The sequence below is a fragment of the Schistocerca americana genome, chromosome 10 (assembly GCF_021461395.2).
Source record: "Schistocerca americana isolate TAMUIC-IGC-003095 chromosome 10, iqSchAmer2.1, whole genome shotgun sequence".
NCBI classification, from domain to species: domain Eukaryota; kingdom Metazoa; phylum Arthropoda; class Insecta; order Orthoptera; family Acrididae; genus Schistocerca; species Schistocerca americana.
Window position 1 is genome coordinate 200,763,147 of NC_060128.1, and position 27,460 is coordinate 200,790,606.

Consider the following 27,460-nt stretch of genomic DNA (forward strand, 5'->3'; position numbering starts at 1 on the left):
GTTTGTTATATCACAAACCAGTTTCAGGCTTTTCGGATTATGGGGAGACTGATAATAGTCGCAGTTTCAGCAGAAATAGCGGCAGGACTGACTGGAATACTGTACGGCACTGCAGAAGTTACATTATTGTAAATGTCGATGTTATTGACATTGTATGCCCAGTAGGGTTTTGAAAACGAGTATTTGTTTGAAAGATATACCTTAGTAATGTCGTGAGAGACAGAATTTTATAGTTGCAAATAATACATAAATTTAACTTTAAAAAAGGAAAATATTAATTGTGTGTTCTGACAACTACATTTTAGGAAAAACTCGGTTCCTAAAATTTACCTTTTTATGTCAATACGGTGTAGTATTCCGCTCTCGTGATTAATTTTATTAAACACTTTCCCCGTAACACGTAGCACCCTATTTCACTCTGAAGGCTGCGTCGATTCACTGCGAGTCACTAAGAGCATTTTGGAGACACCTGGATCAATGACTGTTCAGCCGGTGCCCACAGCACACGGAGATCGGTCAGAGCTGCACTCGAGCTACAGATATCTCACCGAGTGACGACCCAAATGTGTTCAGTAGGATTGAAGTCAGGGAAAATACAGGGGCCACATGGCCGCTCGTGTATAAGGAATGTTCCTCAAACAATTCTGGTAATTTTGGGAGCAGTAGCGCGGTCCACTGTCCGGACGACTTACACGACGACCGGGGTGCTGCAACCGAACACACTGATGTCTGACGAGAGACTAGGTTCGCCTACTGTTCGCCAGGGGGAGTTGAAGGCAGGGGTATAGGTAGCCCATTTTATCAGGTGTAAACAACCCGCACACAATAATGCCTGTACCATCTGGTGGGTGGGTCCTTTACTGTTTGATCTGCTCATTGAAGAAGCAAAGACAAAAACGTTCAGTAGTGGGTTCAATATTCGAGGTGCGAGGAAACTGGTGATCTTCACTGTTGCCGTTGCTATCTGCAGTGAAAGTAAAGAAGAATTACAGGACCCGTCCAATGGGACGAACAGTATAGTGAGTGCGCATACTACGGATAAGAGCAAGCCAAGGAGAGGTGATACTGATGAGGAGTACTGGTGACCACAAAGTAGTCGAAGTTAAGAATTCTGCTGCCACGGGAGCAAAGGCTGTATGACGAATGAAACGAGGAGCACGTAGGGAGCAGAATGACAAAATCAGAGACAGCATTCCTTGTCGAAAGAAGCCAACTAGTCCGTACATCACGACGTAAACATTGCCCTACATACTCTTCCGCATTTGCTATCACCTCGTCGGGTTTTATTTCCCGTACAGCTTCAGCCGCGTACAGTGGGGTACAATAATAACCTTATGTTTTACACGGCAGTGAAGAGTTGCAGATAATAATGTGGAAGCTTATTTGTTTCTGATCGACATTCCACAACTGGTTGTTAATAATGATTCATTTAATATGTTTCGATTTGCGTTACTTTAACCCTTCTCATGGATAGGTATTTGAAAATGCTGGAATTATGAAATTATCCGTGACAAAAATACTGAATTAAAGCATTTGGAAGCAGATGAACATTACACCTGCAGATAATTAATAAATTCGCCAAATGGCAGACAGATAATATAACTTTAAATCCCATTTAAATTTTACTACTCTTTCTTCTGTTCTTTGCGCACCCACTGTAGACATTACTACGCTCGTGCTAATCTCCGTGCCCCTCGGTACGGGGTGAGCGGAGTCGGCTCCGTAGGACCTGTAACCCACACCGAGGAGACGGTTCTGACCCCACTCGCCCTCTATGCGGCAGTACGCGAAAAGCCCGGTCCCTCTACGATTTCAGAAATGGAGCGTCCCACACGTAGAGCACACGGCTTATCTCGTCTGTCCTCCGCTTGACGGCACCGCTGAAACTAATTACAGAATTGCCTTACCTCACGTACTTGTGTACGATGATCTCGTGCAGAGTAGAATATAGCCTGGTGCCTGTTCTCGAACCTCGTGTAGGTCACTGTTTAAAACAATTAGACACACATCGCCGACCTCAAAATTGATTAATTCTTATACGGAGTCTTTCGTGAAAATAATGGCAGCATTCGTAAAAGCAAAATAACATTAAGAACTAAAACAGCACCCACTATCCACAACTTAACATAGCTCTTGAACGGAAAGGATGAAAGTAAACAGCCAAAAAAATATTTGCCCACCTCCCTTGTGAATTACATATAGAAGTGGATAATGAAAGTATTTAAAAAAAAAACTGAAATCAGTTCTGCTTGACAGCTGCTTCTACCCTATCGATCAGTTTCCTGTACGAAGTTGGGTTGCGTTTATCACATTTTATTGCAGATTTAGATACATAAATCTAGTTATGTAGTGGGCTGCAAGTAGCAACGTTTTCACATAAGAAACGGAGTCTTATTTGTAAATCTCCTGACGCGTTACACATTATAATGTGTTGTTGAGAAACTGATTGCGGAACGTGCCAAGAAACTACAGTAAACTGACCAGCGTGAAGTCTGGGGGAAGGGGGGAGGTGGTCTTTACGCACTCACTGACACGTCAGTGATCTCGACTGTATAATGTCTCCTTTCGTCACACTCTGACTTCGTTTGAAGTTTATACTGTCAGTTCTCTAGTGATGGTACCCTAAAAATGACTGAATAGGTGTTTTGTTTTTGCCATTATCATCATATTCTGCAAAACACTATCAGAAATTTCAGTTTATCTGCCACCACATCTACTTGCATGTGTAATTTTTCTCACCAAATTTTATGTGTAGATTATTGCTATTCAATTTGTGATACTCTCACTCTGTTGTCATTGTGAGTGAGAGTCATCCTTCTAGTAGCTGGTGTCTGTAAATGATCCGCAGATTTCATTGCCTGGAGTGCTAGTAATAGTTGTAAACAGAGGCGATTGTGGCATCAGTCAACAAGTGTCTGGTATGTTGACACGTATTGACTGACTGGGTTCACTAGTCTGAGCAGACGCGCAGGGCAGGAAATGCTCGTACATTTACCTCACTGAAGCCACTGCCAGTAGGAAAATTACTGAGTTTTTTTGTTATGACAGGGTCCAGAACTCCTGACTCTGCTTGAATTGGCATCAGATTTTTTTCCCGAGGGTCTCGTTTTGTACACGTAAACAAAAATCTTTGTCTTCTCAAACGTTATCAGATACGAATCGGCCAACAGTGTGGGTACCAGATCACTTATTATTGGCTTCAGAAATCTGCTAGCTGAAAATAAAAAGCTTCGTACAATCGCTTAATTCACACACACTCTTGTGTCTACACAAGTTGATACCTGCGTCTTTTTCATTATTATTCTTTTTTATGTAAGTAATGTTTTGGAAAATCTTTTGTTTCATTTTGTGTGGCAAATTTTTATGTCTTTACATTGAAGTCACCTAAAATTAAAAATATTTGTAAAATTACTATGAATTAGATTTTTGAAAATCCAGGAGAGAAAAAGGTGAGTGGGAGTTATTTAAAACTGTTTCTGGCCCTAGAGTGTGGACTTCTGGGCCCATTATTAATTAGTTTTTATCTGTCTCCCTCTGCCTGCTATATTTTTAATATGACACTCAACTGTCTGTCACTCACAGGCATTGACCTAAATGTGTATTTTGAGAAATTATTTGAATGTGTTAGTACATTTTTTAACTAAAACTACATATTGATAAAGTGTTATACCTCTTGTAAATCTATGAATAAAGTTGTTTAATGAAATTTATTGAGAAATAACTGATTCCTGTTATCTTTTGGTGAATTCTACACAGAACATTTTTTTAATGAAAAATTTTTTTAAACTGATCTTTTTTCTGCTAGCGTAATTTTGATATTTTTGTCTTTTACTGTAATACATATTTTTGTGGTTGTCTTTTTTCATTATCTGATTATATGGTTGCAGTTGAATAATTTCCAGTAATTATTGTAGTTACTTACTGTGATAATTTTGCATGCACCCTATTTTGAGTTACTGCATGCTTACTTTTCTACAAATACTTGTTAATTTTTTTGTGTTTGTTTTTCGAAATCTGTTTCATTTTGATATGTCAATTCACTGATGACAGTATGTCCAGAGTGCTGAAAATACAGTTTTGTGGCATGGGAGTGATCGTTCACAGGCAGTTGGAATAAAGAATTTTTATTTGTGAGATGGATAGGAATCTGCCATCTTGCATATTAATTAATATCATTGAGTCATCTTGCATATTAATTAATATCATTGAGCATTCCTACAGCATAGCTGAAAGATTTAACATTTTAAAAATACAGACGGAATTAATAGTTTCAGTGTATTATGAAAGTAGTTGACACAGTAGACATTGGCAACAAACTGGTTGCTGTAAGAAGTTAAATCATTTCCTTTGTTATTCCATTTCATATCACCCCCTGTCATTCCAAGTTTCCAGAGCTGTGGAGCGGAACAAATCCTCAACCAGCCACTGGAGAGTAGGCTTTCACCAGATAAGGGCACAGAGAATGACAACCAGTTGCTTCCTCAGTAGTTGCCCAGCTGCGCTTAATGGTATCAACATTTATGTGGAGTAATAAAATTCTATCCAATGAAATCCTTTGTCAACAGAATAATAGATACTGTTACAAAAGTGTAAAAGAATGGATGAAAGTTGCTGAATTAATTACAATGTATAGTCAATGGTAGACGAGTGGTCAGCATGACAGAATGTCAATCCTAAGGGCCCGGGTTTGATTCCCAAACGGGTCGGAGATTTTCTCCACTCTGGGACTGGGTATCGTGAACTCCTTATCATCATTACATCCCCACCGACACGCAAGTCATCGAAGTGGCGTCAAATCTAAAGACTCGCAACCGGCGAACGGGCTACCTGATGGGAGGCCCTAATCACATCACATTTATTATTAATCTGATGGTGTCTAAGTAGATATGTTACACGAAGTACAAGAATCATTAGTCTGTGACTCACTGAAGGAAGTATAAGAGGATAATCACCAGGTGGACGGTCAGAATACTATCCCCGACCGTTAACAACTCGCGTGCAAAGCAGAGGTTGTCAGCGTGCACCTGTGCCGTGGCACTCAGCTCGGAGGTAGTCAGTTCGAATCTCGGTGCCGGAAGAAATTTTTGCTGACAGTGTTTAGCCGGCAAGTAGAGGAGAGAGGACCTCACTTGCAAACTTTTGCACCGGTGCCCCACATTAAAATTCAAACCTCTCCCCAGTACCTCACAGAATGAGCTCGCGACACACTGTCGATAGATTTCTTTCTGCCCGATGAGGACGTCGAGCCTGGCAGTCCCCCGGTGCATTCAGGGAGAGGAGTAGGCTGTATGCCAGCATCTGTTTACAAACTCTCCTTTCTATCGTCGGCATACAAACTAGACACGATACTACATTATGTACACACTCAATACATTCACCTTCATTTAGAAACACTACTAAACTTAAGCCTCTCCCATGCATTAATTGTTTAAATAACACGGGATGCACCCGAAGAATTCCGTTGACGGCTGCCGATATTTTGACAGACAAACACCCTACCTTTTTTTTGAGCTACCAGTACAGTGAAAGATTGTGGCGGATTTCAGGAAAAAAAAAAAAAGAAGAAAAAGTGCACGCTAGAACATCTGTGCTGTTATTATTCCGTAAGATGACCGGTATCGAGCTGGCCGTAAGATGACCGGTATTGAGCTGGCAGTCTGTGACACCAGATTTTCTGGTATGTTGTGGGTGAGTGTGATGCTTATGTTACATATGCCGGTCCTCCTAAGGTTTGAAGGTTCCACAGTTGCACGGGATACGGCTGCCACCCACATTATGCAAACTGAGATCGTTCATCGCCGATCCTAATCATAGACGGTGATTTCTGCAAAGCGTGACCGATTCTCTCAGAAATGCTACCTGCACGAGGCAAAAAGGATGTAGGTGCCACCTCATTATTTTTGACACCCGACCGATTTGCTGACGGTCAGTAGTGCCGACCCGGACGGTGACGACTGTCGGTCCGGAGGTACAGGTCGGTTCGAGTCGGCTTCCCGTTAGTGGCGTTGTATGCAGAGGAAGAATACCGTTCCGATTAAGCAGCCAAACCTACCTTTCAGGGTTAGCTGACTGTGCTGTGCAACTCGGCTTCAATTTTTACAATTTAATTTGTGTATTAGTTGATGAGCTGCAGTGCTTAAAACAAGATTGGAATTCCAGTTCAGCTACATACATTTTTGTTTCCTACAGTTTCTCCAAGTTATGATACAGAGTGAACTGGTTGTACAAGCTCAGTCATAAGCACAGCAAATTGCAGGCTAAGAGTGAAATGTTGGATCCTGGGAAAGTGCAGTTGTGTTGAAAAGAGACTGTACAAAACACTCATATTGTGAATACTGCTCAAGCGTTTGGAATCTGTATCAGAGTGGACTAACAGGGGATATGGAGTGAACTGAAAGAAGATTGTGCAAATGCTCACTTCCTCTTTTGACTGGTGAGAGAGTTTAAAGCTGCTTAGAAAATTCTAAGATCTGTTCAAAAATGGCTCTAAGCACTATGGGGCTTAACATCTGAGGTCATCATTCCCCTAGACATAGAAGTATTCAAATCTGTGACCTCAGCAGCAGTGCAGTTCCAGACTGAAGTGCCTAGAACCACTCGGCCACAGCGGCCGACTCTAAGATCTGTCCTTATGCGTATTTCTTATATGAAGACTGTACCGAAAGAAAGGTTCCCATATTTTTTACAAATAGAAAACATTGCCTGTTGTCATTATTTTATACATTGTCGAAAACCTTACACTTTTGTCTGTTTTTCAACATAGTCTCCATTTTTATTACTCACTTTTGAAGACAATGCTCCAGCTTTTGTGTTCCTAAGTCGAAGTAGTCTCGCACCGACCCATCGAGGAAGTGTGTGACCCCTGCTCGGACTTCATTGTCGCTCTCGAAGCGTTTGCCAACTAAGTGTTCCTTTAGCTCGGGGAACAGGTGGTAATCGCTGGGGGCTAAGTCTGGGTTGTAGGGGGGATGGGGCATAACAGTCCACCCAAATTTCTTGAAAAGCTCTCGTGTTTGACCAGCATCGTGGGGTCAAGCGGTGTTGTGAAGAAGCACTACTCCCTCCTTCAGTCGTCTTCTGCGGCGACTCTGGATTGCTCGCCAGAGTTCGGTCAGTGTTTCACAATATCTGTCCGAGTTTATTGCCGTCCCAGGTTGCACAAAATTGACGAGTAGTACCTCCCTTCCGATCCCAAAACCCAGTTGCCGTAACCTTTCCTGCCGACTGCGTCTGTTTGAATTTCTTTGGTGGCGGTGAACTGGAGTGACACCAGTGACGAGACTGTCGTTTCGTTTTGGGGGTGTAATGAAATACCTAAGTTTCGTCTCCCTCGACGATAGAGTCCGACAACTTCTCGTCGCCTCCCAGCCCACACTGTCGAGGAAACTTCTCGGGACACTCGAGGTGTCGCTAGCTGTGACCGCCAATCAGCATCCGGGGGACCCGGAGAACACACCTCGTGATAACCCAGAGTTTCTGTTAAAATTCTTTCAAGTGTGCTGCGGGAAGCTTCAGAAATGCGTTCGACGAGTTCACGGGCAGTGACGCTCCGATCTCGGAGCAGCTCACTGTCGATCTTCCGGACAGTCACATCTGAAACCGGCAGTCTTCCACTCCGTTCTTCACCGCGAACTACTTCGCGACCCTTGGCAAAAGCCCTGCACCGTCCACATACGTGCCGAACGAACGTGCACTCTTCACTGTAAACCTCAGCGAGTTGCCGACGAATCTCCACGGGCGGTAACTTCCGTAACTTCCTCGCGTGGAGAAACCGGATCAGTGCGCGAACCTCGCAGTCGGCAGGAGCGGCGATCGGCACTTCCGCCTCTGACGGCTGCCGAGCCGACGCCGAGCGACGTACGAATCGCGGACAGGTGGGCTCGAGAGCGGAGGAACCCCTGCGCACGGCACTGTCGTCGGATTTAGCCCGGCACCTTCCCTGGACGTCGCAGCTCGTCGGGAACCTTACTTTCGATACAACCCTCGTATCTATAACGTACGAGGGTCAGAACTTTAATAGTGGGAACTATTTATTTACAGCTCGTACAAAATAGATACGCGTTTCAATGTTTCACCGATCTTCAAAGTAGTCACCGGCACCGTGTATAACCCATTGCCAGAGACGTGGAAGTCGTCGGATACTCTCGGCAGTGCCAGTCGTGTCGACAGTTCGAGCGGCACCGTCTATTGCCCCACAAATTTGTAGCCGTTCCGAAGCGAGTGCCGTGAAGTGTCAGAAATAGAGTCGAACCCACGAAGGCCTGAGGCGGGAGAGTGCAGTAGGTGGTACAGCACTTAGCAGCCCCATCAGTCAAACAAATTACTAACAACCCGCACTGTACGTGCTCGAGCACTGTCCTGCAAAATGACGGTCAGGTCCTGCAGAAAGTCTCATCACTTCTGTCTCTGTGCCGTTTTTCATTCCCTGTACGTGTCCAAGTTTGAGTTCCGTCTCTAACGGTCACATTATTGACAGTACATTACAGCTGTAATCTACCTTCCGAATAAATTCGGCAAGTGTGACAGACACGTTTTTGGGATAGGTCGTGACCAGTTTACTTCTCCGCTTTTGTCCGACAGAGTGAATAGGTGTAGTCTCGAACTCTGATCTTCCTTCACACGCACCCGGTTTTGCCAGTGCAGATTGTGTAATACGCACTTTGTCAATTAAAACACTGCACGCTTGTTGAGGCTGTCCCGCACCACTGTGGGTGGGCAGCTGCCACTTACACCGGCACACTGCAACAGCTGGGTGGCCGAGGGGCGAGGGGCGAGTGCCTGCACCAACCAAGGGAACTTTATAATGTGCCTTTTCATTTTACCAGTTCTACACACACACTGAAAAGCTGTGTAGTGATAGCCAGTATTTCAAAAAAAAAAAATTGTACTCAAGTCTTCACTTTATAGTGTAACATACTTTATAATGTGTGTCAAATCTCTGTATATTTTTGAAGAATGGTTATTGATGATAAAATTATTACTGGACGTATTAAACAGCCGGTATGTGGTTCTCGGTGTCAAATGCATTCTTAAATGTTAAACGAGACAAAAATGCTTTATTGTCAGATGTCGTGACTTTTGAGATGGACTGTAGTTTCCTTTTCTGCTCCTTTCTTTGTCTACTTTCGTGTGACTGCACTGCAGTTAAGATAATCTCCTCCAACTCTCGAACAGCTTTTTCAGTTCGTTTGCCCAACCACTATACGAACAGTGTTGTAAAACACATTTTTCCAAACCAATATATATGCCAAAAACTTTCACGTACATGCCACTATTGAATAATTCTTCAAAATGCATAAATTCCCGGGCATTTATGAATTTTGGGCATTTGCCCGAGCATTTATCTCGGGTATTTGTCCCAGGGATTTTACACCACTGGTTCAGCTATAGACACATTCACAATGTTGCACTGTAATGGAGCGAGCATAGGAGGAGGGGGGAAGTAGTGGAAACCGTAGGAGGATGCTGAAGCAAATAGTGTGAAATAAAGGCAGGCGGAGGGCAGAAGAGTGAAAGAGTAAAGGACAGAGAGGGTCGTGGCGACGAGGAAATTAATACCGAGAGTACGGACCCGGCAAGGAAGTATAGAGTTTTTCGAAGTCCTCTGACATTGATTTTAAAAACCGTATTCTTTACTTTTTTAAAGAAAAATAATACAGTTTAAAGAACTCGAAGCACAAGTAAAAACAGTGTAATTCCAGTTCGAGCGCGATGCCATTCCAGTGACGGCACTTCTCGTTCGGGTATTGTCCGAGGTAGGTGGAAAAATTGTCCTCCGAATTTCCGAGTCCAAATATCTCGAGAGCTGTGGCTTCCAAAAGGACTACGATAATTAACTGTTTTTCAGAGAGAGTCATACTGACCTTTTCGGTAGTCCGTAAAGAATAATCGGAGAGTGGAAGGTCTGGTGAGCCGATACACGTCCCCCGGCTACCGAGTACAGCATTCGGAAAAATATTCTTTTAAAAGTGTCACATTTTCTCTTAAGCTTTGGCACGGAACACCGTCCAGTCGAATCTGGACCCTATTTAATGCAGTCTCAATGCACCCACTATAATAAACCATTTGTATTGTCGTAAGCCGACACTGAGAGGTGACAGTCTCAGCCCAGTCCGATCCACTGCCGTACAGCTCACTACGTAACGGGTTCGAGGGATGTCCTGTCAGTTAGTTACCGACTGTTTCTGGCAATTCTGTTTGTTTTTATCAGTGCTCTTCAGTCTGTGGACTAGTTTGACGCTAGTCCACGCTGTGCAGATCTCTTAACCTCCGTGTAACTACTACGACCTCAATCGAATCGGGGCTAGTTTCAGCTCTACAATCCCTCCACTTCCCTCTGTTACCGAATTAACTATTCCTCGCCACATCGAGACCTGCCCCACTGGCCGATTCCTTCTTTTAGCTGGGTTGCTCCGTAAATTTCTTTTCAGTTCTGTTCCTCTTCATTAGTTACCCAATCTGTCCATCTAATCTCCCTCACTCTTTTTTAGTAGCACATTAGAAAAGCTTCTATTCTCTTCTCATCTCACTTCCATTCGAGGCTACATTCCAGACAAGTACTTTCAGATAAGACTTACTAACAAATACATTTCTTTTTAGTATTAACATATTTCTCTGTACCGTAAATGCTTTTCTGCTCTTGCCATTCTGCATTTTGTATCTTCCCAACTTCTGCTATTGCCACTTATTTTGCTTCCCACATAACAAAACCCACGTACTGCTCCCAGTGTCTCATTTCCTAATTTCCACAATATCGGCCGAGTTGTTTCGTCTTCACCCCATTGTCCTCATTTTACTATTGTCGATTTCATCTTATAACCTCTTTTCCGGACACTGTCTGCTCTACCGGACGGATCTTCCGAGTAATTTGCCATCTCGGACAGAGTTACAGTGTCAGTGGCAGACCTCCAAGTTTGTATTTCTTCTCCCTGAACTTTATCCTGTTTCCACACTTCTCCCAGTTTGGTTCGCTGCGTGCTCGACCTACAGACTAGTACTGTGGGAAACGGGCTAAGTCCCCGTCTCTGTCACTGCCTCTCTGTCGCGGCCTTTGCCGGTACCGTAAGAGCGCGGGCAGGTTACAAGGTTCTGTGCATTTCTGTTACTCGAAACCTCTGTATACGGTCATTTCCTTCTGGCTCTAGTGCGACATTCGTAACGGAGAAAATTGACAAACTCTCCTCCGTGAGGTGGACAGAGAGAGAGTTCGTCACACTCCCGAATGGCAAAGTCTGGCATCTGCAGCCTACTGAGCTCTTTCGATGTTTTCTAGTCTTGTGACTGCCTCACAATGTTATCTTTGTGTCAGATGCTATTTGCACAGTACTAAATTTGAAGGTAGTTTGGTGGCTCTCTTACCTGTCACGTCTCTTAAGCCGGTGCCTCATCTGCCGTAGCTCCGGCCTTGCTTACAACATTTTAAACTGTTAAGAAAAAAACAGCTCCCTAAATTACCACTGAGTCTTTTTTATATTTTTTCTACATCTTATTCAATCTGGAATACTTTGCCGTGTCAGTTAATAAAACAATTTACAGTCAAATCTTTTTTTAACACTGCACGTGTTACTTACCCAGTTAAGAAGTCAAATATTGCTGTACATATGCAGGCAGAAAAGCTTTTGTAAATAAATATTTGCTTCTTAAGATGCTATGTTTCTCGAGAGATTTCCATTGTTTTGTGTAGAATGGCGCTCATTATTTGAATTTATACATTTGCTTAATAGAGAAACTGTACAAAATACAGTACTTTAAGTTTAATAACTTATGTAAATGAAAAAGTAACAGTAAGAAGTGGATTATATAAAAGTGTGACGTTCTGGAAGTAACAAACGAAATGCAAAAGTAGATAGCAAAGGGGGATACTTACCTCATTAACAACAGATCTAAGTTAGTGTTGCAAGCAAGAGAACATTGCTCAGATTTTAAGATGCAAATATCACCGAGTCTGTATCGTTATGACAGTCTGTTTGATGATCGTCGTTAGTCGACCCACATTTCTTGTCGTATGCTGGCTTTACCCTGGGTAGGATTTGCTCACTAATAAAAGAGTTTTTTAATTTTTGCAGTGAGATACAATTAAAAAGGTCCACAAATGTTTTCATCTGAGCGAAACATCGGTGCAAAACAAAATTAAGACAGCAGGTATGGACTTGGTAAAGCATCGTAAAAGTTTAAAAATTGTAATCTAAAATATTCCTCCAAAATCCTAACAGAAACTATACAAAATACTGAGGGTGTGAATACAATAGCTACACCGCCTCCACTTCCAAAACAAATGAGTAGTAACCCATTACTACAGAAATACTCCGTCTCTCTGGAACTGACGTTATCAGCAAATTACATTTGCTGCACAATTGAATGTTCAGATACTGAGCTCGAGAACAGACTTCGGCAGCTAATCTCTTACGAGTTTGCCTTCCTCTAATATGATAACATTTACTCCACAAAAGGATATGCCAGGTGAGGTAAAACAAGAGTTTTGAAAAGTGAACCAGCTACGGTGCTCTTAACTTTTCCTAGATAATTTAGAGTGAATGGTGAGATAACTCCTTTGAAGAAGTGAGCAATTCTCAATCCAATCCTTATCCAGATGTTAAAGTTCTCAATCTACAGTGGCCAAAATGGCAACAAGACAGTTAACTTTTGTTACTGAATAGCATGCTGAGTGCGTATCTTGTCAAATATACAGGGTGTTTCAGAAGTTGTGGCCAATTATTCACACATGGAAAGTACAGGTCAAAAGTAGTTAAAAGCTAATGTTGTTGCACCCTTTGGCATAAATTCTCTCTAGGAAGGAAGTCTGCATTGTTGAGGGCACGCACTCGCCAGAGATGATACGGATAGAGTACTCACCAATGTAAAATTGGCCACACACTGCTACGACTCAGAACACACACTCGGGTAGCAATTCTCCTCGTCTAAGTACTCGAACGTTCGTGTACAGTGCCTAACACCCTTCCCTCAACATTGGAAATTACGGATCTGGGTCAGCTTTCTCATACACGGTGTACAAAACTCCCAGTTTATTTTAGATGCTGACGTAACAGGCTAAATGTGTGCCTGTCGGGCTGTCTGCAGAGAAGAAAAACTCCTTCATACAATTGTGCAGCTTCGAGGGCACTGCCATTCACTTTGCCGTACACAAATTGACGCATTCCTCATTGGGGTAACCTCTGTGCACAGTGCTTCACTTTCGTAACCGACTGTGAGGCTGGTATGGCACAGTACAGGGAGAGGGGGAGGGGGAGGGGGGGAGGATTTACGCATGCACAAACAAACGGGTAGTCGATCCCAAACCTCAAGAACTGGCATAAATACGGCAGAACCCGGGGGCACGTACAGCTGGTTCCCAACTCAAATCAATGGTACACCTTGGCAACAGTTGATTTGTGGACCCATGTTTATTGGAGCTTTTTGGCTAATTTTGGCCTATACTTTCCATGTGTGAATTATTGACTATCACTTCTGAAACACCCTGTATACTAGGTTAGAAATTAATGGTAGTACTGTATGTGTTAAACCTCATAGGCTCCTCTTCTAACATGATAGGTCCTCATATTTATTTCTTGCAACAAACGCTAGAGCTACTACAAAATTTGTTGCTGTAAATTGTCAAAATACTTGTACCTGACTACTGACAGCAAAGTGAGAATGTTATATTGTCAGAAAGTAGAATCGGGCAGATATGGAAAGTTACATTTATGTGTGACCTGAAGGTGAGATGAAACTTTGTGTTTGAAACCTATATCATAAAATTTAAATTTTCATACTGCAACCATTAGAAGTCCCAGTTACAGATGTGACATGAAAAGAACAAGATTGTGTTTGGAAGAGCATGTGGTTACAAAGATACTGCGGTAATGGGAGTTCCAGTATGTAAATGGAAGACAAAAATTGGGATATCAGAAAATGTGTAATTATTGATTTCCACTTAAAGCAAGAGAAATTGTGTAACAGGTTGTTTCTTACAGGGCGAATGAGATGCCACAGTATACATTAAATTTGTGCCTGGGAGGCCTCGTGTTCAAATTCTCTCACAGCGGCTCTGCTGTCATTTTCTGCGTTCTGTAGGTGAACGCTGCAGTGACTGCCTTACTCGAGGATCACAACAAATGGATTTCGTCCAGTCACTGGCCTGTTGTTTTGTATAAACCAATTTCCCATATCTGCCAGCAAAAGTCTATTCGCTACAACACCAAATTACTGAAATAGAGAATCGTGTGGGTGGACTGGTTTACATTGCTGTCTGGCCATCAGATGATCAATTTGATGTGCCAGGTTTTGCATCCAGTCTCTTACTTGCCTTACGGTGTTTCTCATCCGGCAGCACCGTGCGTACCCTTACGCCGAATGTTATTTCGAGTGGAGAGTCACTTGAGAAAGGTAGAAGTAATTTCTGGTGTGTCGGGACCCCTCACCGTCTGTTAATGACGTGACAGATCCCAGACTTTTGTAGACAATCAATTATCTGCAATAAAGTACTGTCTGAAAAAATATGCACACACATTCGGTCAGATCTCGAAGAGGTGTAAAGATTTGCAACTTGCTTTAAATGTTCAGAAATGTAAAATTTTGCACTTCACAAAATGTAACAGTATAATATAGTGTGACTGCAATGTCAGTGAGTCATAAATGGAATCAGTAAACACATACATAAATCTGGGTGTAACAACTGAATACAATATGAAATGGAATGATTAATTAAGTTCAATTGTAAGTAAAGCAGGTGGCAGACTTCAGTTCATTGTATGATTCTGGGCAAAACGGCCTACAGAGGATTTACCTTACAAAATGCTCGTGCGAGCCATCCTAGGATATTGCTCGGGCCTGTGAGACCCGTACCGAATAGGATTAACTGGGGAACAGAGGCAGCACAAATGGTCACAGGTTTGCTTTACCTACTGGAGGACAAGACAGAGACACCGAAAGACAGATTCTAACTGTGTCGTGAAAGCCTGCTCGCATTCCCCCCGCCCCCCTACGTATCGGACCCGAAGCCACTGCAAAGGTGAGATTGGACTAATGACTAATTACTGCGCACACAGAGCCGTTTGAACAGATGTTTTCCCAAGTTCGTTACCCAAATGGAACAGAAAGAAATTGCTATTCACCAATACTTCCATTTCCTGAAAGAGAATGATATATTTTTGTTGTACCTGATGACACAAAACAGTGCCTATATAAATAAATTCAGACATATTGTGTTAAAACGTCCTCCTCAGTAACGGAACAGTCGACACAACCGATTGCCGTACGGAGGACCCGGATTCGACTTCCAGTACGTCAGAGATTTTTTTCTCCCAGTGAAAGGGCCGGGACGGTGTGTACTCTGCCTCGTGAGACTAATCGGTGGGCTACTCGACCGAGAAGTAGCGGATCGGAGGCCCGGGAAACGTAGACCGGAGTGCTGACCCTGTACTACACCACGTGGCAGAGGACGGCACGGTCCTCTGGGCCAAAGAGCGGAGTTGGTGCTTTTCTATCTCACTAGTTACAGCAGCGCAGCAGTTCAGAGACACAGTCTGTTATCGGGAAGAACTGTCTGTCCGAAACTGTTTTCCCGGTGTGCCCGCACCGGTAAAGGAGGAACACCGGGATCTTTCCTTCGCAGCAGCTCCTCTCCCGTCCCCGTCCACCTACGCCGACTCTCGATCTGCGACGGCCTCTCCGTCGACACGACACCGTTATCTCGCCTTTCCTTTTTTCCCTTCCGGCAGTCTCGTAAACCCGACTCCCGTCCCGTGAAAGCTAAATAACTGCTCAGCTTGGGTTACAGTCACAGAAGTCGGCTGTCGGCAGTCGCGTACGACCCCGCCCCGGGGCGCCGACGCTGTCCGGACCACTCCTCACGTGTGCCATTTCGTCTTTCTGACTGTCCCGTAGGAAAAGGAGGACGGCCCCCTGTACAAGTTCTACCAGGTGATACTAGACGCGGGCGGCGACTTCATCAACCAGATCACCGAGATGAAGGACCTCACTCTCTTCGCGCCGTCTAACGCCGCCTGGTCGGAGACCACGGCCAATAACCTCCTCACCGACCGCAAGAAGTTCCGAGAGATCCTCAACCTGCACATCGTGGCCGAGAAGCTCAGCATAGAGAGCATCGTGGAGCAGAATGTCAAACAGGTACTGCCACACACCTGTCCGCTTGCTGCACCTCGATTCCAAAAATTAGGAAGTATTGGGCAATCTTTTTTGGCCTTAAATATCACTTCTGTCTTTGTAGGAACTTGAAGGGAGAAAGTGTTTGACAGTTTGTGATCTGTTTATTGTAAGATGAGAATTATTTCTCTGTCACATTGTTGTAGTACATCCACTGATTTCACAGCGAAAAATTGGTGAAGTCTTTGAGAGCTGTCGGTTGTGAACTGTCTTATTTGAGTAAGGTGCTAGTCTGCTGTCTGGTCACCTACCCTGCTGGAAACTGACATTCCAAAATTCTGTCCACGAGTTAAACTGGGATGTAAAGAGTTACACAATTTTAAAAATATTTGCCACTTTGCTACCCTAATCCAATGGAAATTGCAGAGGACTTTACCAGTTTGATTTATTGAGCAAATTTGCACTTAAATAAGAATACCGTCCTGAAATTTGTTAAATTTGCAACAAAACAGACTGTAAATAGGGTTCTCGGGTGAGATGTCGGTTGTCACCGTAAAAACTCTGCAACGATTTGTCGTTACGACCGACCGACCGACACCTTCGGGTTCGGCGAACACACGGCATTTGGCAGCGCGTTTGCCACACCTGAAGATGTCGGCCCATCGTGGGACGAAATATTGTGGAGTTCTCACGACGGCATACGACGTCTCACTTAAGAACCGTATTTATAACCTGTCCGTCGGGAAAGGCTCGAGTGACAAAACAGATTCTCTGGTCAGTACTTTACTTCGAAGGGTGTAACTCCCAGTACGACAGATGGCCACAAAAGCAAATAATGGCAGAGATTTTTTCTTCACAATGACTTTCTTGTTTTGTAGCTATGAAGAAAGGACTGGTAGTTCTAAACTGTATGAATATAGTGTCAACAGATGAAAATTAGGGCCTAATCTGTTCTACACTCCCACGGAGTTTGGAGGAAGCCGAAAGGCACGCGTTTAAGCTCACGCAGGCTGGCGTGAGGTCTGGAACAGGACAAGGAATTTAGACTTCAGAAAAAAGGTGGTACTTGGTGGAATACTTAACTTTAATCCATTAATGTTGAACGTAGCTCTTGTCTGTGCATTATTTACAATATCAATAGTAACTGAATAATGGCGCCTTGCTAGGTCGTAACAAATGACGTAGCTGAAGGCTATGCTAACTATCGTCTCGGCAAATGAGGGCGTATTTTGTCAGTGAACCATCGCTAGCAAAGTCGGCTGTACAACTGGGGCGAGTGCTAGTATGTCTCTCTAGACCTGCCGTGTGGCGGCGCTCAGTATGCAATCACTGACAGTGGCGACACGCAGGTCCGACGTATACTAACGGACCGCGGCCGATTTAAAGGCTATCGCCTAGCAAGTCTGGTGTCTGGCGGTGACACCACAATCTATTTTGTGTTTTCATACAGCGATGTCAAAAATTCACAGGGTAGTGATATGCACATATATAGATGAGAGTAGTATTTTGTACACCAGGCATAAAAGGAGGGTACATTGGTGGCGCTGTCATTTGTAGGCAGGTGATTCCGGCACCATTACGGCCACACGACAGGAATCAACAAACTTCGTATGCGGAATTGTAATGGGAGCTGTTACAGGTGGGACATTGCATTTTGGATATCATTAGGGAATTCAGTATTCTGAGATCTACAGTGTCAAGAGTACGCATACCAGATTTTACAGATTACCACGAACGACACAGTGGCCGAAAGCCTCCATTTAACGGCTGCAAGTTGCAGCATTCGTGTACACTTGTCAATGCTAAAAGACGAGCGACACTACGTGAATTAACCACAGAAATCGACTCGAGATGTACGACAAATGTACCCGTCGGGACAGTGCGGCAAAATTCAGCACCGACAGGCTTCGGTGGCAGGTGAGTGACGAGAGTGCCTCCGCGTCACCTGCGGCACCTCTCCTGGGCTCGTAACCGCCTCGCTCGGACCCCAGACGACCGGAAAAGACGGCGGCCCCGTCAGACGAGTCGCAATTTCGGTCGGTAAGGGCCGACAGTAGGGGCCGAGTGCGGCGCGTATCCGCGGACCCGCGGACCGAGTGGTCGACGAGCCACTCGGCCGGTGGCTCGGTAATGTTAAAGGCCGTGTGGAACGGACTCGACTTTCTGGTCCGACTGAACTTACCGTCCGGTCACTGACTGTAAATGCGATCGGTACGGAGAACATTTGGGAAGTCGGCCACCCGCATCGCCGAAACGAATCCCGTCGATCGTTTGAGGAACGTAATTGAGAGATTAGTTTGTGCACAAAATCCCGCACTAGCTACACGTCCACAATTGTAGACAGCTATAGAGACAGCACGGCACAATATTGCTACGGGGGACTTCCTGCAAATCGTCCAGCATCTGCAGCGTCGAGTTGGCGCACTGCGCCGGGTGAAAGGAGGTCGGACGCGACACTGGGAGGCAACCCGTCACATTTCTCAGCTCAGTCTATTGTCCTTATTGGGAATTGTGTCTGTGAAGAGAGGTAATGACTAGACAGTCTTTGTATTTTAGCAAATACATTAAATTGGATACATAAAAGTGATACACGGTAACTGGAATAGGTAATTCACGAACAGCTTTGATATATATATAAGTTAGCCACTTATCAGTGATAATTTACAAAATACTTTAAGTGTATCTGTTTTGTGGGAAAGCTCCTTCAACATTTCACGCTTTGCAACACTTGCAGTACAAGTGAGGCACTTTTATTTACCCAGATACTGGAAATTTTAAGTTTCATAAGTTGATTTAAAACTAGAATTTTGATAAGGGTGTTTCAAAAATAATGTAGAACTTTTCAGTCCTATAGTTAAGTTTCTGATGTTTGAATACAACAAACGATGATATCAGATTCACACTTTAAATCGTGTTGATTGTCTTATGGCATTAATTTTTTTCTCTGCCAATTATTATTATTAGTATTATTATTTCCTTCCTCAATGCACTGTTACTCAATTTCTAATGACCTTGTAGTCAACAGGATATAAATCCCTGTCTTTCTTCTTTTTACTAGTTTTAGCTCTGTGCTTTGTTACTGATATTGAAAAAAAGTTATTTACATAGTGAGATATAAAATATCAAATGTATCATTATGAGACACGTGCTGGGTATGTTTTTTAATTCTTTGTAGAAAATTCTTCACGAAAACCATAAATGAAAAATCCAAGTGAACCCCTTTCTTTACAGGGAGCTACATCTTAACACTCCTATTTCCTATTTGTTGATATTTTTAAAATTTCACACTGTTCTAAAACAACTATTTTTGGATGCACAATTTACATTGCTGACAAACAATAGGACAAAAAACAATAGGACCACGAAACCATTACACTTGAATTTGCCAATTTTGAATCAGAACTGGGTTACTATTTTTAAATATTAACATTACACAGTTAAAAAAAAAAAATTACAGTAGAGTGTCAGCTATCCGAACTTTGGTCAGGAGAACAATCGCTCAACTGAACTGTTACCCGCTCGTGCGTAACACAATAATACGTCCCAGTTGCTCAGTGTGCTAAAAGAGAATACTTACCACGAATGCGACAAAGAAAGAGAAGTCGAATCACGGACAGATCCAGGGCACCGAACGGCGAAATTGTCACCGATAAAGCTGACGCCGCCAGCACCTCGTTGACCGGTGGTCTATAAAATGGAGGTGAAAACGTAACAGCTGCTTCTCAAGCATTTTCACATTTAGATGCTGCCTTGCAACAATTTGAAGCTCAAGATGACAGTGACCAGTGTCAAACATCTCTCCAGAAAAAAAGTGTGCGACTTACCTGTCCGTAAGCAGGTAGGCTCACTCAGAATGATCAAAATTAAGGATTTTCAAAATGTTAATTCTATATGTATTGCACATGCAGAATGTATATCTATTTCATATTTTTTGTTTACTAGGCTGTACTACATACATTCCTACCGTGCTTGCCTTTTTAATAGCAAAAGAGGTTTCATATTATTAAAAATATAACAACGAAAATCTGAGACGGAATAACGACAGTATTACGAAAAGGATAAGTTCCTACTCACCGTACGACGGAGACGTCGAGTCGCAGACGGGGACGACGAGAAGACTACTAAATACGTAAGCTTTTTGGCCAGAAGGCACGCTTTCGAGATAGACGACACGTGCAAATGCAGCTCACACGCACACGACTGCCGTCTCCCGCTGCCGGGGCCGGATCACGAGGAACGGCACGCGGCAAGAGAGGCAATCGGGGTGGTGGGGTAAGGAGAAGGACGGGGCGAGAGAGCAGGGTACAGGTGGGGGACGGTAAACTGTTACTCGTGGGAGCGTACGGGGACGAGGTGGAGAAGAGAGGATAGGGCAGCTAGGTGCACTCACGAGATTCGGTGCCAGGGAAGTGGAAGAGACTGCGAGGCCGCTCACGGAATAGGAGGCTGTCGAATAGGGACGGGTGGGTAAAGGACGGTGACTTAACGGAGGTTTACGGAACAGAGGCCATACTGCAGGGAGAGTTCTCGCGTGTGCCATTGGGAAAACCTGGTGCGGGTAGGCGTCCACACGGCACAGGGTGTGAAGCAGTCATTAAAATCGAGAATACTGTGTCGTGCAGCGTTCTCAGTAACTGGACAGTCCAGCCGTTTCTCGGCCACCGTTCCTAGGTGGCCTTCCGTGCCGACAGACAGCTCGGCAGTTGCCGTACCCACGTAGAATGCGGCACAGCGGTAGCGACTCAGCTCGTAAATCGTGTGACTGCTTTCACGAGTAGCCCCGCCTCTGGTGGGATAGGTGACACCCGGGACTGGACCGGAGTAGCCGGTGGCGAGAGGACGTACGGGACACGTCTCGCATCTAGATCTATTACAGGGATACGAGCCGTGAGGCGAGGAGTTGGGAACGGGGGCTGTGTAGGTACGGATGAGCATATTGTGTAGGTGCGGTGGGCAGCAGAATACCAGTGTGGGAGGGGTGGGAAGAACAGTTGGTGGGAGATTTTTCACTTCGGGGCCCGACGAGAGAGTGTCACAATCCTGGCGGAGAATGCGGTCGAGTGGTACCGAGTGAGGAGGGGTGGGACTTCGGGAGGTGGTGGCGACCGGAGCAATAACGCAGTGGACATCTGTTTCTCCGGGAGGTCGGGAGGGTAATTTTGGTCTGCGGGAGCTCCGGTAAGGCCCTCGGTAGATTTCGAGAGGTACGGCTCGTCACTACAGGTGCGACGGCTGCGGCGGCTAGGCTATCTGCGAGAGACTTCTCGGTACGGGACGGGTGGCGACCGTCCGAGTGGAGGTATTGCCGGCCGTCGGTAGGTTTCGATACGTACGGAGGTAACGGTGTAGCCGTCTCCGAGGTGGAGGTCGACGTCGAGGAATGGGGCTCGTCGGTTTGAGGATGACGCGGTGAACTGAATGGGGAGAAGGTGTTGAAGTTCTGGAGGAGTGTAGATAGGGTCTCGTCACCCTCGATCCAGATCGCGAAGGTGCTGTCAGTGAATCTGAACCGGGTGAGGGATTTGGAATTCTGGGTGATGAAGAATTCCTCTAGACAGTCCACGAATAGGTCGGCACGGGATGGTACCGTGCGTGTGCCCGTTGCAGTTGTTAATTAAAAATGTATGTAGATTTTATGGGTACAATAAACGTCTACTGTACGATTATCCAAATAAATTATTTTACGAACATCTCGGGAAGCTAGTCTCAATTAAGGATACGAGCGGAATAATTAAATGTTCGTGGATGTGTTGAGCTGTGTTTGAGGGATTAGTCTCGAGTAAGGATTTACGAGTGGAACAATTAAATACTCATAGATTCGTTGTGCTATCTTCTACATTGGCATTGTGGCGAAACCTCATTACTGAAATTGCATTTAATGCGGGGTTTGTGTTAGTGGCAGTTATAGGTATTTAAGATTGTAGACTTTCCTGTATTTGTTTGTTATGAACACATTCAAATAGGTTTGTGTTAGTGTGAAATCACACGAATATTTGCACGAATTATACGTTTCTTCTTAGGATCTTTCCTACCGACATTCTCACCACGTCTTATGTAACGAGTGGTTTGTGTCTATCGCTAACGAATCTTTCTGCAACTGTGTGTGATTTTTGATTATCAAACCGAGCCCCACGTGGGGAAACATTATATTGTAGGCATGAGAGAGAGGTTAATATTTCTGCTAGAGGCATCTGGACACACCAGTAAACGCAGTAGAAGGAAAGGAAACGGAACTCGAAGCAGTGTGTGCAGTAGCACACGTGGTTTGAGAAAAAGCTGGTGGTATCTCGTGTTAACAGATAGACCACATTATCACACGACAAGAACGTGATCTTCTTATTGTGAAAATTGACGATTGACTAAAGCCTACAGTACCATTAAAATCACCAATGATTTGACATACTCGTTTACAGTTACTGCAGTTCTTATATATTGACATATACGAAGGTGCATTCTCGGCATTTCTGATAGTCTTCGAACAATGAATAGAACAAAATGAACAGTCGATTAAGTGACATGTGACCTGGAAACAAAATTAATAATAATGACAATTGGGAAAATAATGACAGGCATTAACATCGGTGGGCAGTAGCACTGCAACGACAAGACTCGACCGGCGGCTGTCCGAGTATTCAGGGGGAGTGTCCTACGATACAGTGAAAGACACACACAAGATCACATCACTTTTGCCTGGAATGATATTGGAGCTGTTTTAGCAAATTATTTTTTAAAAAACAAAAAGGGATTATTTTTTCTATTACCATGTATTTCCTGTTCTCCAGATATATTTCACCATTGATTCTTAACAGTAAACTTTTCATAACTTTAATTTTCAGAAGGATTGTTTCGTGCAGGTATGTATACTACCTTCTGTTTATTTCACATACCTCATACCTACCCTTCCCGTAATTCACACGTGCCAATTAAGATGACCTACTTTTCCTCTACATTTCTTAAAAGCTACCTCTCACCTTTATGTCCCGACTTGTAAAGACCGACTCAAATCTGCTTTCTGCATACAATAGCAATAAACTGTTTCCACAATATCTGTACTCCACTGCATTAGTGTAGCGCAGCTTGGCGCTTAAATAGGAGCTGCTCGACTTGGCGCGTTTAATTATTTTCCATTCTGACTACCCGGGTGAAGTGAGTTTGAAAAGAACTTACATTTCTCTAAAATTCTTCACTTTTGGTGCAGTGGTAGAATGACATTAATATGCTACATTATTTGCAATATTTTTGACACCTAAGTAAAAATAAGTAATGTAAAATGTACTCATGTTTGAATAATATTTTTATCTGTCAATTAGAAATCCAAAGAATATGCTCACATTTGCAAAAAAATTAGAAATTGTTGTACTGCTGACTTAGTTGTTACTTGAAGTATGAAATTACTCTTATGTAATGTAATGTAGAGAAACTGTAATTTGTCACATGTTATAAGTATTTTTATGAATGGATAATTGTAGTGAGTGTGGTGAATGATAATGCTGTACTTCCTAAAAGCAACACACATAAATACAGTCAACAGTCGCATCAGGAGTGACCGAACACCAGCATTTGTGAACGGTATGACTTTTTCTGGGGATGGACACAACATAAAATTTAAAATCGGTTACTGACGAATGAGTAAGTCAACTCCTTTAGTCACACATTGAAGTATTACGACTTCAGAACCCAAAGCACACGCTTAGAGCTACTTGGAAACTTAAGAATTTGTTTTGACAGCTATATGTGGTTGTTAACAATAAGTAGTACACGAAATCTACCTCACACTATTGTGACACACAGTTTTGATGGGTTACACGGAAATACAGTGTAATAGGCAGCCACTGTCAGTGTCAATGTTGCTGTTATACAAGGTGTTTATAAATGAATATCGGGGTTTTACTGCTTTATAATATTTATTACATTAAACTTACAGTTATAAATGATATGTCAAATGAAAGAGCAAGTCAAACAGTTATGTTTGGCAGCAGTGTGCGTGCGCAGCGCGCACTGTTTCTGCCACGATCCGCTAGAATCCACTGTACCCGAGCACTGGATAGACCGCAAGGGGTCCAATGACAGGGCTCGCTTTGCACGGATTCCACATTCACCCGACCTAACACCACGCGAGTTTTTCCTTTGGGGCTTCATCGAGAATCGTGTGTACGTGCCTCTGCTAACAGCAGACCTCCCTAAATTAAGAAATTGGATTGAAACAGCTGTTGCTACAATCACTGAAGACACACTTCTCAGCATTTGGGAAGAACTCTGCTATAGACTTTATGTGTGCCACGTGACAAATGGTGCTCACATTGAACATTTACAAGGTTCTTGGTAAAACTGTCTGATTGCTCTTTCATTTGACATATAATTTATAACTGTAAGTTTAATATAATAAATATTATAAAGTGTTAAAACCCTGATGTTCATTTATAAACATCCTGTAGAATTTTGTCATCTACGTGGCTTAAGATGTTACATACGTATCCTATCAGCACGAGATGTCAAAGTGAGGGATTACACTCCTGGAAATTGAAATAAGAACACCGTGAATTCATTGTCCCAGGAAGGGGAAACTTTATTGACACATTCCTGGGGTCAGATACATCACATGATCACACTGACAGAACCACAGGCACATAGACACAGGCAACAGAGCATGCACAATGTCGGCACTAGTACAGTGTATATCCACCTTTCGCAGCAATGCAGGCTGCTATTCTCCCATGGAGACGATCGTAGAGATGCTGGATGTAGTCCTGTGGAACGGCTTGCCATGCCATTTCCACCTGGCGCCTCAGTTGGACCAGCGTTCGTGCTGGACGTGCAGACCGCGTGAGACGACGCTTCATCCAGTCCCAAACATGCTCAATGGGGGACAGATCCGGAGATCTTGCTGGCCAGGGTAGCTGACTTACACCTTCTAGAGCACATTGGGTGGCACGGGATACATGCAGACGTGCATTGTCCTGTTGGAAGAGCAAGTTCCCTTCCCGGTCTAGGAATGGTAGAACGATGGGTTCGATGACGGTTTGGATGTACCGTGCACTATTCAGTGTCCCCTCGACGATCACCAGTGGTGTACGACCAGTGTAGGAGATCGCTCCCCACACCATGATGCCGGGTGTTGGCCCTGTGTGCCTCGGTCGTATGCAGTCCTGATTGTGGCGCTCACCTGCACGGCACCAAACACGTATACGACCATCATTGGCACCAAGGCAGAAGCGACTCTCATCGCTGAAGACGACACGTCTCCATTCGTCCCTCCATTCACGCCTGTCGCGACACCACTGGAGGCGGGCTGCACGATGTTGGGGCGTGAGCGGAAGACGGCCTAACGGTGTGCGGGACCGTAGCCCAGCTTCACGGAGACGGTTGCGAATGGTCCTCGCCGATACCCCAGGAGCAACAGTGTCCCTAATTTGCTGGGAAGTGGCGGTGCGGTCCCCTACGGCACTGCGTAGGATCCTACGGTCTTGGCGTGCATCCGTGCGTCACTGCGGTCCGGTTCCAGGTCGACGGGCACGTGCACCTTCCGCCGACCACTGGCGACAACATCGATGTACTGTGGAGACCTCACGCCCCACGTGTTGAGCAATTCGGCGGTACGTCCACCCGGCCTCCCGCATGCCCACTATACGCCCTCGCTCAAAGTCCGTCAACTGCACATACGGTTCACGTCCACGCTGTCGCGGCATGCTACCAGTGTTAAAGACTGCGATGGAGCTCCGTATGCCACGGCAAACTGGCTGACGCTGACGGCGGCGGTGCACAAATGCTGCGCAGCTAGCGCCATTCGACGGCCAACACCGCGGTTCCTGGTGTGTCCGCTGTGCCGTGCGTGTGATCATTGCTTGTACAGCCCTCTCGCAGTGTCCGGAGCAAGTATGGTGGGTCTGACACACCGGTGTCAATGTGTTCTTTTTTCCATTTCCAGGAGTGTAGAATTTTGATGAAATGAGTTCTGAGAACATTAAAGTGTTTTAAATTTCTACATCAGACAGTATACCGAATGTTTTAGTTGGTGTGACGGAATCACTGTAATTAAGTTCTCTGAAGTTCTACGTCTTATATTGGTACACTGCAAAAATTTAACCAAGCTGCACCGAGTCATAAGGTGTGCCATACGACAGTGCCGAGAAAACGTGTGCCGGCAGTCCCGGTGAGAGCTCACCACAGCGAGAGATGTTTCAGAATGCGAAGCGGGCAGAACTGAGCTTTTGGGTTAACGTGCCAGTGCCCCCTCGGTTCACTGACGGGCTGCACGCTTAGAAATTTCAAATTTGGAGTTTCAGTCTGGCGCATGACGTCGATTTCTGTTCCCAGTACGTGCCTTTGTAAGCCTGTCCTGTTTTTCTCGTGCACCCTCCACCAGTCTGCACTGCCTGACAAAAAAGTGAAGCAACCAGAAGGGGAGAAGGAAACTGAACGAAACTTCGTGGGTCGAGGCGGTACATCGTGTTATTTCAGAAATTACAAAATCGAGTCAAATTTACGAAGAACTTGCCAGTACGAGCCCACCTGTCGGTACGACATTCCGCCCCCTCCGTCGTGGGCGCAAACGCCGATTTCGCGGGGGAGGGTGCCGTAGAGCTGTCGCAACTTCTCCCGAATCGCACCAGCTCGAGACTACCGTAACCGATCCTAGGTATCCCAAATATTGGCACCGGAACAGTGTCGACGTCCGAGACGATCCCGTGCGTGACCCTTCGGGAACCGGTCCGGGGATTTTGCCCACTGCGGGAGTACCTCGACGCTGCGCAGACGGTCCGTAGACGTGCGTGCCACGTGAGGCCGAGCACAGTCCCATCCGAATATCGCACCGTGGTACTGTCGCACGAGAGTCAGTGTACTTGTGTGATCAGGAAACGTCACAATTTTACAAGATTCCTGCATTGTGTCACGTAAATCACTTATATAGGGGAAGAACAGGAGGAGGCGTAGCATTGTACCTTGCAGGACACTTTATTTAATACTTCCCCACTCCGAATTCAGTCTTGTTCCTGTTGTGTCATTTGCTAATGTGATGCTATGTGGCTTCCTCTAAGCAAATGCAATGTCTTTAATCCCATACCATTTTTGTCTCCCCCAAGACAATTTTATGATCTACACAGTGAAACGCATGAACTCTTGTACCTTATATCAGTTTAACAGCTTCCTTAAATTAGCTTTTAATCCAGATTTCATTGCCTACACTGTTTGGAGGGTAAGGCTGAAGCTCTACGGGAATGCAGCTGCCCAATTCACACTGTCGGGGCTCCCTCCTCTGGCACAATCACATAAGGAGATCCTTTTCTCCTTTAAAACAAACGTGACAGCTTTTTGAAGGATGACTTTTGGTAAATATATTATAAGCGCAACAGAGAAGCTA

General features: G+C 44.5%; 1 protein-coding gene across 15 annotated transcripts in view; it reads left to right on the top strand.

Moving 5' to 3' along the window:
* The window catches only part of LOC124552519 (fasciclin-1), a 646,219-nt gene that overhangs the window by 586,182 nt on the left and 32,577 nt on the right, over window positions 1-27,460 (top strand). For 8 of the 15 annotated variants that reach the window (XM_047126816.1, XM_047126814.1, XM_047126815.1 and 5 more), the window contains 2 exons: window positions 15,883-16,125; window positions 22,938-22,955. In XM_047126816.1, coding sequence (XP_046982772.1) covers window positions 15,883-16,125; window positions 22,938-22,955 — 261 coding nt within the window. The remainder of the gene's footprint in view (window positions 1-15,882; window positions 16,126-22,937; window positions 22,956-27,460) is intronic. The other 7 variants (XM_047126822.1, XM_047126821.1, XM_047126825.1 and 4 more) reach the window with 1 other exon arrangement.